Source organism: Cucurbita pepo, chromosome 10 (genome assembly GCF_057944985.1).
Source record: "Cucurbita pepo subsp. pepo isolate OVF chromosome 10, ASM5794498v1, whole genome shotgun sequence".
Classification (NCBI taxonomy): Eukaryota; Viridiplantae; Streptophyta; class Magnoliopsida; order Cucurbitales; family Cucurbitaceae; genus Cucurbita; species Cucurbita pepo.
The window spans coordinates 3,088,765-3,106,176 of NC_141807.1; the positions used below are offsets into that span (position 1 = coordinate 3,088,765).

The window sequence follows — 17,412 nt, forward strand, 5'->3', positions numbered from 1 at the left end:
TTAGATTTGTTTAAAAAAAATGGATTATTCATTAGAACATGACTAATATACAAAAAAATTTGTTTGGAAATTAGGGATTTGATCCCTTAAAAATTTGTCAAGAAAAGACTTCCAAGAATATACATTGGCTATTATGGAAATATATAAAAATAGGTGACGTATATTAGCAAGGCTTTTAATATTAAATTGGGAAATTTTGGATTTGGAAACAATGAAAATAGTAAACCCTTGAATTAGTTTGGAATGTTTGAAAGTGCCAAATATACCCTTGAATTTAAATTTCTTTTTTATTTTTTTATTTTTTTACTATGAGTATTTTCTTTTAGAGTTTTACCAAATTAAAATCATTATGGAATTTGGTTATTTTTGTAAAATCGTAGCGAGGGAAAGTGGATGTAATATTATCTAATGGGCCGTAGGCCCAAAATGAAAGTTGGATTGGCAAATCGCAATAATTAGAATTGGGCTGATGGGCAGTTTTTTCGGCCCAATGGAACACCCTTGTAACGGTTAAGTCCCATTTGATCCATAACGACAGCGTTTCGTTCGCTTCAATATGGATCGGGACTTCGCCGTCCATCTCCGCCAACACATTTTATTTTAAATCCGGAAAGGTCCTTTTAACGGCTACCTGGAGAAACCACTTTCTCCCTTTCTTATTTCTCTCTCTTCTGTTCATCGTTTCTGACCTACTTCTTCCTGTTCTTTCACAATAACCTGAAATTCCAACGGTTCTTGCGCTGAATCTAAATCAAGCGCCAGATATTTTATTTTGATGCCTGGTACGGTCTGCTTCGTTTTTTGCCTGGCTTCTGAGAATTTGAAATGTTAAGCGTTTATGGAAATATTGGACTATTGCGGTTTTTAGGTTCTTCGATTTTTGTGCAGTTAAACATGAAAATGGCTTTTGAAATTATTGATTTATATGTTTTCATCTGATGTTCTTCGTTTACCAGATCTTTAGGGGTTCGTCATTGTTAAAAGTAGATTGGGGTTGATTTTCCTTTTGAATGATTTTCTGTTCTACCGGGAAAAATTAAGATTTGATCTTAATTCATTTGGATTTGAGGTTGTTGCGTTATCTTGTCATTGGTCATGAGGAACAGGATTTCCGGTCTGATATTTTCGGATTAAGCTATCAATGTTTGCGTTCGCAATTCATTAATTTCCAGGAAAGATTTTTTAATGCCCCAGTTGTTTGGAATTAATTCAAGGGAGTTGTTAAGTAATAACGATTTGAATGTTATTGCGCTTAGAACAGATCTAGGTTGAGTTTAGCCTTGTCATATATGTAGGTCTTTCCATTTTCCCAAAATTACGTTGGGTCTTGATATTTTAGAACCCCAGAGATATCTTTTCAATTGACATTGCCTGTTAAAACTTTTGATCTACAAGTATTGGTATCAGAATTTTCTTTGTTCTTTTTGGAATGCCGCTCTCGCTTGGATACGGAGAAAATGATCATGGAAAAATTTATAAAATAATAACAACAACATGAACAAAACTGAATGTGTAAGAAAACATCAAAGCAACAATCGGAATTTTTTCTTTCCTTTTCGCTTTATCCGAATCTGGTAATTAATTAGTCCTAGAAGATGCAGAATAACATCCACAGGCCACTAGCCTTTTCTTTTTGGGATTCCCTCGGATTGTTGTAATAATCTCTGAAGTTCCTCAAGGAATTCCAATGTTTCCAGTGAATGCGAATGCGAATGCTCTGTCTGAGATTTTATTATAACTTGGTATATTTGTTTTGATTTTTTATTGATAAGACTTTTTTTTTAACTATTTTACGCTTTTCTATTCTTCATCCGTCACAAATTTCAGATTTAGAATTGAGGAATATGGATGGAATTCTTGAAGAACTAGATGAAGCAAAAGCTGATATTGAGAAGCTTAGGGCAGATTGCAAGATGAAGGAAGACTTGTCTGAGAACTTGAAAAGAGTTAATAGCGAGCAGCTCGCTAAGTTGCAGGAGGCGAATTTGAAAATTGAGAAGCAAGCTGAAGAGATCAATGAAAAGGCTGAAGAATTATCTATGGAGAAGAAACGTTTGGAGGAACTTGAACGACGTCTAGCTGAAAGAGAGTCAGCAATCAAGCATCTTGGTTCTGCCAATGATAAGCTTCGAGCTGATGCCAATGAGAAGTTTGAAAAATTGGAGGAAGAAAAGAGGAGTCTACTATCGGCTTTGGATGACTCGAATGAGAAATGCATGCATCAAGAGCAGAAGATGTCTGAATTCAGAGAAGAGATTCATGGCCTCAAAGAGAATCTATCGTTTTGGCAAAGAAAGTATGCAGAAGCTGAAGAGGGGCTGGCACACATGGAGCAGGGCGAAAGAGACGATATACTAATTGATTTAAATAATAAAATTACAAAGCTTAAAGATCAGTTGAAATGGAAAACAGAGCAATTTAAGCATCTGGAAGAGGCACTTGAGAAGGTCCGGAAACAATTGAAGGGGAACAAAAAAAAGTGGGAGCTGGAGAAAGGGACCCTGCTTGATGGGACCTCTTCACTGCAGACAAGGTTGGATTCTCAGATGCTAATCTCAAAAGATCTTAATAACAAGTTAGAACTCTGCAACCAAACCCTCGCCCATGAAGAGAGTCGACGAAAGTATTTACAGATTCAAGTTACTGATTTTGAGACACGCTTTGGTAATGTTCTTGATGAGTGTGAACATGTAAAAATGCAGTTGGATGAAATGACTGCTCAGAGGGATAAAGAAATTGCTACTTTAAGAAGTTCGTTGGGAACAAAAGATTCATTTATGAAGGAACGAGAATACCAAACACGAAAGCTGGAGGAAGAAAATCAGGGGTTGCGAACAGCCATCAAAGAACTCCAGGAGGAACAAATTCAAGCTGCAGGGGGTTCACCTTCTTTCAGAGAACTGCAAAAGAAGATGCAAAGCTTGGAAACTGCCCATGGCGAATGCACTGCAACTCTAAGGGCTAAAGAAGTTGAATGGGCGTCCCAAGTGGAAGAAGTGTTAATTAACTTGAATGATTGCAAATCTGAGCTATGCAGAAGAGAAGCGAAAATGAAGGATCTTGAGGCAATGTTGGAAAGTCATCATTCTTCAGCATTGCAGTTGAAGTTGCAAAATGAGGAGTTATCTGCCATGTTACTAGTATTAAATCAGGGAATATCGGAGGCTCAAGTTAAGCTGGCAAAAGAAATGGCTGAAGTTTATATGCATGACAAAGATAGAGAAGAGAAAATATCTTTATTGATGAAACAGGTGGAGGTGCAGAATGCGGCTTTGGCAAAGGCCCACAAAGATATTGAAGCAGAATATAAAAAGGTGGCGTCTTTGCGTAAAAAAGTGGAATCCGTGGATCTTTATGAGGAGCAGCTTCAACTAATGCAGAAAGAAATAGATAGCTACAAGGAAATGCTCGAGGAATCAACCAAGTGTCAGCTTTACTTAGAGGAGCAATGTTTGCAAATGAAACATGATGCAGCAGAAAAACTTGACGTTTACAAAGAAATGCTTGAGGAATCAACCAAGTATCAGCTTCAGTTAGAGGAGAAATGTTTGCAAATGAAACATGATGCAGCAGAAGAACTTGAAGTTTGCAATGATTTGGGCGAGACGAATGCTGAACTTGCTGAAAAAGAACCTACCCATATTCGAGTGAAGTCAATGGAGATGATTGAAGAGCAGTACAAATTAAAGCTGAGAGAGCTTGATCAGTCTATGGAAATAATTGAAGAATCATCCAGGGATTATCTTCTATTGGAAGAACAAGTGACACAAATAGAATATGATGCAATGGAGAGACTTCAAGAAGCATGTTATGCCTTGGAAGAAGCAGATGCTGAACTGGAAGATAAAATCTGTGAAGGAAATCAAATGGATTTTGAAATGCATATGTGGAAATCTATTGCTGAACAGTTACAACTTGACCTCGATGAAAACAATAGCATACGTAGAGAGTTGGAAGCCTCACTGCTTGCAGAAGCCCATATTGGGGATAACACTAAGCAAGAGAAAGATAGCCTTATGGAGAAGTTAAATGAGAAAGACAAGAGGATTGAAAGTCTGGAGCAACAGGTTACGCTACTGGAGCAAGGGCTTGAAATAATAGAATTGGAGTCTGAAACTTCCTTTCAGACGATGAGAGATAGCTTTCTTCAAACTATAAGAGGGAAGGATGAGAAGTTAGAACAACTCCAAAACGAAGTTGAGTGTCTGGAGCAAGATTCACTGAGACGAGAACTTGAAGTAGTTTTGCTATCACATATTGGTGCCGAGAGCATGTTTGAGCGTGAGAAGGAGAAACTCATTCAGATGGTAGAAAAGAAAAACAAAAGAATCGAACAACTCATGCAGCTAATACATTCACTGGAACAAAAATTTAACAGCACTTTAATGTCTTTTTCATCAGAGCTTGAAGAGAAGCAAGCAGAAATTAATTTCGTCCATCAGGCTTGGGAGAAGATTAATGCCGCCGAGTTTTTGGCTATTCTAGAAACTGAAGAGAAGAAACTGATGATTTCGGAACTTGAGGATAATATTCGCCTAATACAGCAGAAGCTGGAGCTCAAGGCAGTATCATTGGGTCATGCAGAAGAGAAGGCAATGAAGATTGAAGCAAGTTTGGAAGAAAAAGAGTCTGAAATGAAGAGACTAACGGATCAATTGAAGACAAAGCTAAAATATTCAGATGTCTTAATCGATGAGCTCAAGAGTGAGAAGAGTAATTTGGTAGACGATGTGATGAAGTTGTCTTCAGAAAAGGAAGACTTGATGGGTATTATTGGAGGCATAGGCAATCATATCAGCGAGTTTTCTAATTCAGACAGAGAATTGATGGGCCTTCTGGAGAAGGTAATGCTCTCTTTTGGCAATGAATGTCAAAGGGCTGAGCTGAAAGAGAATGTGAATTCTCCTTCAATGAAAAGATTTGAAGTCTCGTCTGATACAAGATCGCCCTTTAGAGAGCTCAACAGTTAGCTGAAGACTGCAACCAGTTGCCACAACTCCGTGAGTCGCACAGTATAAACCCCTTTTTTTTTTTTTCAAAATTCTTTTGTTCTGTACAATTCATCTGTATTAGTACCAACCCTTTTCTTTTTCTTTTAACGTAGTTTGAGATTCGTCTCGTTTTGGACGACGAACTGATTAGAACAGGCTCAACTTCATTTACTTCAGAGCCAATGTTCATATTTATTTTAAATTTCTCTTCCATTGTAATACTCATCTTGGATGTTCCATTATTTGCTTATTAGTGGACCATTGATTCGTTGTTCTTTTGTGTCTCTCTTCCCCATTTTGCAGAAAAGTTCAAGAACTCTTTTCCAGCTTTTGAAATTAATCAAACAAACAGCACCAAAAAGTGATGTATTTTTACAAACAATTCTTTACATTAAGATAATCTGTCAATAATCCGAAGACATTAGCACACTACATACTGCATTAATCTGAATCGGCCCCAGAAGACATGAGCCTTCCCAGTAGACCTCCATATCTTTACAAACTATGAAAATTCTTCCTCGCACTGGATTTTCGTAACATCAAATGATGCAGGCCGACTGATCGGAAAATCTAATTTTTCTTTATTCAACAGATTACTACCGACGAACAATAGTTGCAGAATCATTAAGAGTGGTCTGTTTTAGTGACAGAAAGTGGTACCCAATAAGAACACCATTTCAAGCGTGGCAAACACAATCAGGAGCAGGATATGTGTATATTGACTGCTTTGGCTTTCTCAACCTTATTTGTCCTTGTCTGTTTAAGTGGCCTTCTACAGTGGCCTGCTGAAAATCTGACCAAATGATGCTTTTATTCATGAAAAGCTGTCCCAACAATGCCATGTTTGGTCTTATGGTCTTCAAGTTCTCGTAAGTGCGATGTCCCACCTGTAAAATATATCAAGAAAGAGTACAAGAATGATCATCTTATTAATAAATAAATCACTTGCAGGAAGTGTTGGTACAAAAAACACAGGTTTGCTTAGCAAGATTGGACAGACTAAGAATCAGCAAGAAGTTTACTTACTATTGCATTATGCATATTTCCAGGAGAAGCCGAGATGAAAATGTCACTGTGCATGCTTACGTAGTAATCAACCGCAGCTAGCAAAGAAGCCTTTCCTTTGATTTGGGCAAGTTCATTTCCAGAAGTGAGACTCTTCTTGTCTTCCATTAATGGGAAAAGACTCCGCAAAGTTGAAATCCTAGCCACCCCACCATATACCTGAAAGAACCATGCACTTTAGGGTTCCAACTTCCAAGAAATGGTAATAGTTTCACTTTCAAACCAAAGACTTCAAGCAAGCTTGGTTGGTTTATTCGTATATAGAGAAGGAACTACCTTGTGGGAGGCCAAATAAAGACGGGTATTGTTGTCAAAACCCAAAGCAGCCAGCAGCAAACCGATCTCTTCAGGTGTCAAAGGGCAACGCCCCTGACTCCGCAACTCTTCATCTGTGAACTGAGAGTTAAGGACCCTTCCCTGCCAGAGCACTTGACGATATTTGGCCAAAGCAAGTTTTTCAGCTTTTCCCCCGCCGAAATCGCAGGCTGAATGAGCTGCCATGTCCTTCATGTTGAACATAAAGAAATCAGCAGCTGCGAAACTTCATACGACATTTGTGCAAAAAAAAAGAATGAAGAATATATGATCAACCAATCCAAATTTTCAGTCATTCAATTTGATTTCATAATGGCCGGTCGTATGGGCCAGTATTCCTGTTCTTAGAACTTAGAACTTAGTATGAACAGCTAAGTAAAGACCTTAAATACGCTGCAGTTGTAAAGAGGACTTCTTAATTCGACCAGTTGCTTACTTGAGCAGAGTATGGTGGTAGCTCATGAACAAAAATGTCAGTCCCAATAATTAACGAAATAAAATCTGAGCAATGAGGCCTTCTATTGTTGGAATGCAAGGGATTACTATAATTAATTATCTATAATATCAGCAAGATAACGTAGAAAGGCAATGTCCAATAGATAGTAACACTGGACAACTTGAATTGTTAAGAGGCACAAAGCGAACTTCACTTAAATCTGGCACCTAGAAAGGAAGGGTGGCTGTACCTTGTCGAATCGAAGGTGTAGGACAACAAACTTCATTGGACCTTGTACATTTGCATCAGTGGTCAAACTTAGGTAGTTGGCCTCCTTTGAATCCTTCCTATTCGAAGGATACCGCAGCCGGCTGATGAGAGCATCTCCTAGTGCTCGGATATGAGGAACAAAAGTTAATGCTTGAAAGTTGACCTTACACCGCAACCTTTGTATCTCATCAGGCAAGTGCTCAAAAGCGAGACGGTGTGAGAAGGGTGCAATGGCAGCGATACCGTAGCTGAATCATTAATATAGAAAAGGAATGTAAAACCAGGATAGGAACAGGTTTCAGAGAATAATCAGAAAGTTTCATAGCACATACAAACATTAGAAAGATTTTGAATCTTTCGTTCAAAATTTTCAGACATCCACAAATCCAAGCATGAGGTATACCATGTTACGTAATCACAATCCACCCCCTTGGGGGCCAGTGTCCTCGTTGGCACACTGCCCGGTGCCTGCCTCTGATACCATTTGTAACGGTTCAAGCCCACCGCTAGCAGATATTGTCCTCTTTGGGCTATCCCTTTTAGGCTTCCCCTCAAGGTTTTAAAACGCGTCTATTGGGAAGAGGTTTCCACACTCTTATAAGGAATGCTTTGTTCCCCTCTCCAACCGATGTGAGATCTCACATTGAATGTTCCTAATTTCATTTCTCAGTTGTGTGTAAATGCTTCATCTTTTATATTTATATAAATGAAGTGAGAAACTGAATATGCAGATATGAAACCAAGCCACTTCATTTTCAGTCCTAAAAGGTCAAGATGGATAGGCTTCAATACCAACCTCTGCAATACAGGTAAGACATTGTCCAGATACCATTTGGCCGAGGCATGAACAGGAGCTGTTTTGACTCTCGTAGCCCGAATGGCTGTAGCATAATATTCCCTAGTACTCCAAGAAAATTCAGCTGGCAGCTCTTTCACTATAGAAATGTCATCTTTCAACACATTAATAAAGTGATCCACATCAAATATATCGACGAAAGAACTGCAGATTCCAAAAAAGTAAAGGATAAGGTAAAAAATCTCGTGATCACTTTTCAAATATACTAGAATAGAACAATACCCCGCAGAGAAAATTTTGTTAGTACCTTGAGTCTTTCCAGACCGGATTAATTTCAAGGTGGGGAATCACAAGGGTTGCATTTAGAAATTTTGCTACAGCAACTGCATCACATATCTGCATGTGGACCAAGTATTTTAAAATTGAAGACTGCCTTATCAACAAAAATGTGCCGACAAAAGTTTAAACCAACACATACTCCCATTCTTTGCTGGTTCAGCCCTCCATCAAGAAACACTTGAATATATCCTTCAGACTCCCTTGGTAGTGCTGCAAGACATGGATCAATGGCACAAACCAGGTATAAAAAACATCAGAAATTCAGTAAGTGATATGTTTAAGTACAAATCATCACGGGGAGTTTCTGAAACCTACAAGTCCATGGTTCAAAACTTACAGGAATCTTTTGAAGAATCAACACAAGGCCTCCACCCTTCATCAGTTAAAGGAGCCCATAAATCAGACTGATCTGGTTTTGGCTGTCATAGAAATAGGATTTAACTCTATTAGATTCTCATTCATAAGATAATGTAGTTGGAGATTCAAAAAAACAACTTCGAATTATATGATCAATCAACAAACCCACACTTTGGCGTTGTAAAGCACTCTTCAGCAGGCGCGAATGCCTGGGCTTTGGAGTGTTCCATTCCTACAAGAGTCCAATTAAATCATCAATTATTATCTTAATAACTCGTGAAAGGCCTAATAATGGTGCATAATACACCCACAAGTCAAACTTTAACAAATAATACTTCCACTGGGGAAAAAACGTTATGATTTTAAAAAAAGTTGAACAGATAGAGATGAAGAAATAACCATTCCTATACGTTCAAAGGCCTGCCGATCAGTTTAGATTTAACCAGAGTTAACTTATAATGGCCCTGCGGAGTACCATTCCCCTAAGGCTAAACTAATTATGAACCAAACATTATAAGTTTTCTTTTCTGTCACCAGCAAGCTTAATCAAATACCATACCGACATACTATAAATGAAGAGGGGAACGTAATTATGTCTTCACATTTCCAAAAAAATTGGACGGGAAAAAGGAGTAAACGAAAGCATTAACTATAAGAGGGAAAAAATTTCCATTTCTCCACTACGATAAAGGTTTCTCTTTACGGCAACCCTTCAACAAAATCAAAACATCCACATTTCCTAAATAATTTCACAGAACAATACAAAGAAGATCAAAAGTTCAAAAGCTTCAAGGAGGAAGACCAAAAGTGGGAAAGAAATACCGAGAACGTGGAAGGCGAAGCATGACCCAAATGGCTAAACAAACCCGGTAGAAACACGGAGAAAAGCAGCATGAAACCACCAACCAGAGCTCCAGCTCTGCTCGACTGATAACCGAGTCCCATAACAAAGAACAAACCTCGAAAACGCAAGGATCTCGGAGATGGGTTCTGCCTATAGAATGCGAAACCCCAAAACCCAGAAGCAGAAATGGATTGTAATGAAGGAGATGAGAGGTTTATTGCAGTGGGTGTGGGTTATAAGAGAGTAAAAGGCGTCTGATTCACACACATGGACATCTGTACAGCTCGCAAACGAATCGATGGAAGAGAAAGGGTGTCGCTTTCAGAGAGGGCCCAAGCAGATAAAAGGTGGGTATGGCGATTAAAAGTAAAGAGAGTATCACGCGGCGAAAATAACTTTAGCCTCTGTGTTCAAGTTTTAACTAGAAAAGGACGAAGGCTTGTTTTCCATTACAGATGTGACCCGTTGCTCCCTCTGCTTGGATGGTCCACTTTATTGGATTCATTAATCGCTACCTACTAGAGCACCGACACTCAGCTCTCGACGGATGACTGCAATTATTCACACAGTTCCACACCCATTCTGTACTTCTCTCCTTCTACGAACTTTCGATAGATATCCACAATTAAGATGAAAATCGTATCCCCGTGTGTACCTTTCTCCATCAACCAACTTTAATGAGATCTTGAATTAAGATGGATACTCGTAAACAGTGTATGGCCAGTCTACTCTTAGGATGAGCTATAGTATTAGATCTTACAGCTACACAAATGAATTATATGCTCAATTTTGCTTGTCGGTTCCGCTTGTTAGGAAAAATCTGAACGCTAATCAACAAGAATATAATTGATAGGTATAAGTAAGAGACTATAAATTTGTCAGAGAATCTAAATAAGTCATGAAAACTATACTCAAACACTAAGAATGAATCATTTATTTCCTTTTTAGTTTTCTAAATTTCTTACTTAAAAAACATTTAAATTCTTAAATATAATTAAAGAAAAAAGTTCAAAAACTATTTTTATAGCTTTTAAGATTTTGTTGGTAGAAAATATATAAGAGAATTAAAAAAAAAAAAATCATAAGCTCAAGTTATGTCATAATTATCGTGAATGTGAGGAAGTGGGACATTATGTTTCCTGTCCCATCCTAATGTTTATAGGGACGGATGCTATTTGGAATTAACTTATTTATTTGTTTTTTATTTTATATTCATACGCATTAAATATGATAAGTTAATTTAATTTTATAACCCACGAATATATAGAGATATTTTGAATTTGTAGTTAAATTTTATAATAATGAAAATAAAAATATCAGGCGACACGTGTGTTGAAAGAGCATTTAAAAGCAAGGTGAAGCTCAGAAGATAAATTATTATATAGTTTAATTAACTTGTTAAGGAAAAAAGAGAGAGAATTACATATTAGGATAATACTGACAATTCCTCGCTGCGTGAATCTACGGTAAAGTTGTGAGGCATCCAAGAAATTATAAGTTTCCGAGTGGATCTGGATATGGGTTGCGTGCTGCTACAGTAACGCTGTGGAGCATCCAAGAAATAATTATTAGTGCATATGCAAAGTCATTTAAGAACTCAATGAATTGATGAGGCCCCGATTACGAAGGCTCAATTAAGTAATTACAGAAATAGAGGGATTTCCCTTTATAATCATCAATTATAACAAAGAGGTGAATAGCTTTAAACCAAATATTTGATGATGATATTCCACTTATAATTAGTTACCGTGTAGGGATTTTATATTTACATTAAGTTAAGTTTAGATTAAGTTTATTACTTCAAAATTTAAATTTAATAATAATAATAGATTGCAAGCGAGTAACTTGACTTGACATATTATTATGACACCCGAGTAAAAAATAAGTATATGGAGTGACACAATACCTACCACCCAAAAGTGTGAATAAATATAAAAATATTATTACTCAACTAAACAATATAAGATTTAGAATGAGAAAATAGAATTGGATAAGTTTATTCTCATTAATGTTCATAAACTTTAAATAGGATACAAGATACTAACTCATTCCTACCAACAACAAAAATATAAAATAACTAAATCTTAAAAATAAAATAAAATATACTACAAATCAAATATAAAGAGAAAAATATTAACTGAATCTAAGATATATTCTAACTAATATATTCTCTAAATATTAATTGATTACTAATATCTTTACTGATTCAAACTATAGTATTGGGTCGAACTCTTCTTTGGTGTCCAGGTAATAGCTATGAATAGTCATCAAGGGTAGAAGAATGGGACCTATTATGGGACATACAATGCATTACAGACGTATGATCATTACGCTTCAACCGGGTTATTCTATTCCACCTCTTAAAAAGAAAAGAACTTAAATCAAAATACTTAATAGCATGACGATACATTCATACAAAACTTCTACTCCGAGCACACGCAATGGAGCCGTAGACAATAAGTTAGCACTAAATTTTTACAAGGAGATTATGTACAAATAAAAACAAAACTAAAAACCGCCTTAAAAAAATTTAAAATTAATAATTACATGCACCTTCTTTAAACATAACATGCCTAAATCTTCTTATTGTCTTAACGTTTATCTAAATAAGGCATCAATTTTGGACACAGTAGCAGTATCCCACCAAGCCAATTCAAAAGCATAAACAACCGATGTTTGTTTAAACCAAAATTATGACTCAAAGCTTGTTTAACAAAACAAGGGCAATATGTCTCCAGCTAAACGCAGGAAATGTACGACTGATAGCATACGCCAAGGTTTCATCAAGCCCACTCGAATTCTAGTTTGATTCGTTAAAACGGTGCATTGAATTCTTAAAAAAACAAACCTGTTTTCAGATTTCAATAGAGGCACATGAATTAGACAATCAGGGTTAGAGTTTGATTCCAATTACTCAACTAACCCAAAAAATTGGGTATTATTATTTTTACACACTACCTTTCGCTAGCTGCAGTACCTGTTCATCTTCCTGCTCCATCGCCATTACCGTCGCTGTCACCCGGAATACGGCAGCCTGCAACCATTGGGTCCACTCGATCATATAAAACTTGACCAGTCTAAATGAACATTACTAGAAAATAGATGCAATAAACTTTCAAGCAGTGAGGTTACCCTAGTTTCAGAGATGTGTCTGAGCTATCCAGATCTTGAGGCGGGCCATTGGAGTTGGAGACACAAGCTTCAGTGACGGAGTTCGACGACTGGCCATCTTCCACGACCAAATTCTCCGGCTCAACGCCAAGGTTCCTCACGCAATTCATTTTTTGCGCCTGCAAACCACCGCGACTATAAGTTACATAGGGATTTAAAGGACACATTTTATATTAAAGTGCTGCGGAAAGGGTTATTCTTCTTACTTGTTTCAGTCGCCTATTCTCTTCCATCAACTCAGCCGACTGCATGCACATAAAAGTTTGAATTTACCTTCACCTCGTTTGATAATTGTAATTAAATAGCACATTCATTCATATTCCGAGTAATATACTAGAAATTAATGCATTTTGATTTGCAGTACGAAACTGTACTTAACCTTTCTTTGAAGATCAGATATTTCTGTCATGATTCGTTCGCCCTAGGACATCAAAACGAAACTGTATATGAGGAGAAGAAAAGGGGATTTTCTTATGGACAGTGAAATGGAAAATACCTTTTTCTCCATCACACGGCTCAATCCACACTCCAGTGACTTCTCTAGCTGCTGCAGTTCCTCTATATTCAATGTTTGGAGCTCTTCTCCCCTCATCTGCCTAAATTGTCAACAAATTTAACTGTGTGTGAGAGAAATTAGCCTGAAGAAACCATTATAATCTGAATTTCCTAAGATGTGATGAGATTTCAGGTGGGAGTTGATTTTAATTTCATCCATTTAAATCCTTGAACTTGTGTTATAGTGAATACCTTCTCACACTAAAAATCATATAAAAAACATGACTAAATATAATCAAGAAAATACTCATACCTAACCATCGAACATGGTGGACAAAAGAAATGTCCAATCATAATCATAAAAACACAGCCAAGGTTAATTATGAGAAGACTCGAACCTAATCACGAAAATACTCGAATCTAACAACAAAATCGAGTATGGAAAATTTTTGCAAATTTACGACCGAACTATCCAAATCCAACTTATTAATTAATTAAGCAACACCCGTAAAGATAGCCTCATCCAACCATAAAGGAAGTCCCCAGCCTTTAAATATTTTTAGAGAAAAAAAAAACGTAACAAATTGAAGGATTAATTACACTATAAATGTGATTAAAAAACCATATATTTTTGTGGTTTAAAGACCGCAGAATCCAACTCAAACAAATACCCCTCGTAAAGTCAAAAGTTCAAGCCATCGCCAATCAAAAAAATTTTAAAAATTAAACAAAAACAAAACTTCTCGTGTAAATACCTCAGCTGCTGAGTTTTCTCAGCAATTTCCTTGTTTAGTCGGGTGTAATTGCTGTTTTCAACCAGCTGAAATCATTGACAGCAGTAAGCAATGTTTCAGCAAACTAATGAATGGGAACCACTACCGAGTTTTAAAGAATCCAAGTCATCCTCAATATACTAATATAGCAAAACATAAGCCTCTTACCCTTCTTCTGAGCATACGCTTTCTGGAATCTTCAAAATATATTTTAGAGATTCGAACGTAATTTCAAATTTAAAGACAGAATGAAATATAATAAAATATATCAAAATTAGTTGAGTTCTTAAAAAAAATTATTAAGACATCAAGTAAATGCCATTTCACTGCAAAATCTGGAGCTACTGTTTTAACAGGATATAAAGTAGACTTCAGGATGAGAAAAGTGGTTTTCTACGGTGATTGTTCAGAAACTACTTTTAAAATGGATTTCTATTTTTTAGAATAAAAATCAGTGTAAAAATAACTGTTTTTTTAAGGGAGGGTTTTTTTCTTTAATAAGTTTCCATAATAATTTGTATTCTTAAAACAAATAAGTCGCTTCAGGTTTAAAATGACAAGATTAAGCAGTTTCTCATATTAAAAAAATGACAAATTATGATCGATGTTTTTCGGCTTCCATAATAATATTATTTTTATCCTTTGAAACCCGTTGGAAAAAAGAAAAAAAAAAATGACCATTTTCTAAAGGAAATATCTGGAAAGAAACGCCAAACCTGTAGTTCAAGGGATGGTTGTTCCAATTTCTGAAGGTTCTTAGAGTGCAAATTATGTCTTTCTATGATTCCCTTCATGCTTCAGAAAGTCAAATGCAGATAGCAGTCAGTGAAGCAGATGACTAAACAATAAGAAATTAATGATAATGATCACATGTCTGTTACTCTGATGTATATGTAAATAAATATATGGACAAACATAAACAGCTAAAGTTAAGCATAACCTCGATACAATAACTGCAGTAAGTTTTAATTGAGTGACCCAAAATTTCAGCCATCGCTGCTACCATAAACCTCGTTTCTGATGAAAGGGCGAAGCTCGAGGCATATGACAAATTTTATAAGGCGCTACTTTTCAAAAAATTTCCTCTTATATCCATTATCGAATTAGTGATTGTTTTCTCTTATGTTCGTATCGTTTTCCGTAAGATCGTTGTAAGCAAAATACACATGTTTTCTGCAGTTTGTTTTTTATTTCTGTCATGGTTCTCGCCATTTTTAGTAACAAAGTGTCCTTTGTAAATGGAATTAAAGAAGTTTCAGAAAACGCAGAAGAACTCAGAAATCGTGATAGACCGATTAAAGTTTTGGTTTCTACCAAAAAAAGAGGAGTGAGTGAGAAGAAGAGAAAAACCTTGAGCTGGAGAACTCAAACAGCTTTCCGGTAGCAGAGAAGACAATGAGGGCGACATCGGCATCGCATAGAACGGATAGCTCTTTTGCTTTCTTAAACAGTCCCCTCCGGCGCTTGGAGAAGGTGACTTGTCTCGCCGTAGCGTTATCGATCTTCCTGATCTGGATTCTCTCTTTCGCCATTTCAACCTCGCTACTCAATCTCTAAATCTAGCCTTGCTTCTGATATGGAAACACTGAGAAGAGGAAGAGAAAATAAGAAGAGTTCACATAAAACAGTTCCGCTTAGAAAAACTTCTAGTTTCGTGAAAACAAACAGTAAAAAGAGCCGAACTAACCTGTGAACAAAAGAAGGATTCGAGCCAGAATTGGAAATTAATAGAAGAGGGATGAAGAACAGGGAGTTTTAACAATCGCAGTTGCAGAGATGGAAGATCGACAAGAACAAGGAAGAAAGAGTCGTAGTCACAGATCGAAAAGAAGAATGAGCTGAAATAAAAAGGGAAAAATAAAATCTGCGCAGGATCAAAATGAGTGAAAAATGTTTGGAAATGAAACTAAAGTGAATGAGGAATTTAAAGCGTAAACTTACCGGTTAGGGTTAGTTTTTCAGAAATATGGAAAGCCACCAATGAGGCGTGTAAGGAAGTGAAAAGCTCCACTTCTGCAAAATTCCAGCTGCTATAAACTTTGCCGTAAAGGGTTGAGGATGAGGTTGTGAAATACCCATTCCAATTAAATGCCATTTTTCTTTCTTTTTTTTGTTTCTTCTTTTGTTAGGCCGTGCAAATAATTCTGCCCCAATTAACTTTTTTTTTTTTCTTTTTTTTCAGATGCATACTCCTTCCACTTTAATTTTTTTTTTCCACTTTATTCTCTGAATTTTAAAATATGATTCATTCTCTGTATATAAAATAAATGTTTTATTTTAATTTATTATAAATTTGTTGATTTTCTTCCTATTCATGCCACAACATTTAAAATAAAGGATTGATTTTGGAAGTATGGAAAGTTTTTAAGGTTTTGTGCACCTTAAACTAGAAAGTGTAAATTATTAATTAATATAAAAATGTATGAATGATATGATATATGTATGAAACAATAAATTAGTGATAGATTTAATACTAAATAAGCAAGAAATTTAATCATGGTTATAGATTTATTGGTGATTGTTAATTTTTTTTTATTTGTTATATTTGTAAACAAGTATTGTCTTTGGAATTAATTAGACTTATTATGGAAATTTGTGGGCTTTAACATTCTGAGGTAAATTAAGAACCTTTTCCAATCCATTATTTTTTCTATTAATAGAAAATATATTAATATAATATAAAAAGGTAATAAACAATAATAATTAACGATGATTAAAGTATGTGACAGAAAGAAAGAAAGAAAAAAACGGCCAACCTAATAAAACAACTATACTATTAATAACCAAACAACACACAAAAATCAAATCCAAATGTGAAACAAGTCCATTCAATTAAATACATTTACTAGTGTCATTTAAGTTAAAAAAAAAAATTAAATTCAAACATAAAAACGTATAAGTAATGACGATAATTAAAACTTATGTGATTAAAATGTTAGTAGTCTAAGATGGGTGAATTAAACATGCCAATTCTAAAATATTTTATTTGTCTATTTATAGATTTAAGGTTCTTTAAAAGCATTTTAATTGGCCAGACTATAATAATAATGTATATTTTTTTAATTTGTAATTTTTTATTTATGGAAATTTGTGGGTATTAACATCAATCTTGTCGTCTCTGGCTTGAAAACGGAAAATTAAGAACCTTTTTCAATTCATTAATTTTTCTCTTTTTAGATTAATAGAAATTATACGTAACTCTAGTATAATAAAAAAGGGTAATAAATAATAATAATTAATGATGATTAAAGTATGGGACCATTTGAGAAAAAGAAAAAAAAAAGACAGCCAACCTAATAAAGAAACTATACTATTAGTAACCAAGTCACAAACAAAAAAAAAAAAAAAAATTAAATCCAAGTGGAAAAAAAGTAAATTCAATAAGTGGGTAATTTAGACGAAACTTTGTTGAACTAAAAATTTTATTGGTTTATTTATAGGTTTTAAGGTTCTTAAATAAGCATTTGAATTGGTTCGTGTCTTTTTTAATTTTTAAATTTTAATTATAAATAACAAAAAAAAAAAAAAAAAAGGAAAGCTCACCCGTAAATTACTGTCTA

At 35.4% G+C, this 17,412-nt stretch overlaps 3 protein-coding genes across 3 annotated transcripts; 1 reads left to right on the forward strand and 2 right to left on the reverse strand.

The window, feature by feature from the left end:
- The first annotated feature begins 604 nt into the window (after positions 1–604).
- Positions 605–5,265, forward strand: LOC111803889 (basic helix loop helix (bHLH) DNA-binding superfamily protein). The gene is made up of 2 exons (XM_023688498.2): positions 605–782; positions 1,828–5,265. Exons 1-2 carry the CDS (start codon positions 776–778, stop codon positions 4,968–4,970), a joined length of 3,150 nt encoding a protein of 1,049 aa, XP_023544266.2. The 5' UTR covers positions 605–775; the 3' UTR covers positions 4,971–5,265.
- A 34-nt stretch (positions 5,266–5,299) lies between these two features.
- On the reverse strand, positions 5,300–9,698 carry LOC111803890 (O-fucosyltransferase 39). The gene is made up of 10 exons (XM_023688499.2): positions 9,392–9,698; positions 8,739–8,801; positions 8,550–8,631; positions 8,352–8,422; positions 8,181–8,269; positions 7,874–8,077; positions 7,058–7,325; positions 6,333–6,560; positions 6,018–6,215; positions 5,300–5,878 (listed from the first exon to the last, which is right to left on the reverse strand). Exons 1-10 carry the CDS (start codon positions 9,512–9,514, stop codon positions 5,669–5,671), a joined length of 1,536 nt encoding a protein of 511 aa, XP_023544267.2. The 5' UTR covers positions 9,515–9,698; the 3' UTR covers positions 5,300–5,668.
- Positions 9,699–12,191: 2,493 nt separating this feature from the next.
- On the reverse strand, positions 12,192–15,952 carry LOC111803891 (MADS-box protein SVP). Its single transcript, XM_023688500.2, has 10 exons — positions 15,794–15,952; positions 15,540–15,690; positions 15,203–15,437; positions 14,569–14,647; positions 13,835–13,899; positions 13,081–13,180; positions 12,964–13,005; positions 12,791–12,829; positions 12,546–12,703; positions 12,192–12,447 (listed from the first exon to the last, which is right to left on the reverse strand). The coding sequence occupies exons 3-10, from the start codon at positions 15,382–15,384 to the stop codon at positions 12,429–12,431; spliced, it is 684 nt and encodes a 227-aa protein (XP_023544268.1). The 5' UTR covers positions 15,385–15,437; positions 15,540–15,690; positions 15,794–15,952; the 3' UTR covers positions 12,192–12,428.
- Between the last annotated feature and the right edge of the window lie 1,460 nt (positions 15,953–17,412).

Coding starts and splice junctions, on each gene's coding strand:
- LOC111803890 (XM_023688499.2), bottom strand. CDS start 9,514: ATGGGACTCGGTTATCAGTCGAGCAGAGCTGGAGCTCTGGTTGGTGGT. Junction 8,802..9,391: donor CTTCGCCTTCCACGTTCTCG/GTATTTCTTTCC, acceptor GGACTCTTGTAG/GAATGGAACACTCCAAAGCC. Junction 8,423..8,549: donor TGATTCTTCAAAAGATTCCT/GTAAGTTTTGAA, acceptor CATGTCTTGCAG/CACTACCAAGGGAGTCTGAA.
- LOC111803891 (XM_023688500.2), bottom strand. CDS start 15,384: ATGGCGAAAGAGAGAATCCAGATCAGGAAGATCGATAACGCTACGGCG. Junction 13,181..13,834: donor GAGAAAACTCAGCAGCTGAG/GTATTTACACGA, acceptor TTGACAATTTAG/GCAGATGAGGGGAGAAGAGC. Junction 12,704..12,790: donor AGAATAGGCGACTGAAACAA/GTAAGAAGAATA, acceptor GGTGGTTTGCAG/GCGCAAAAAATGAATTGCGT.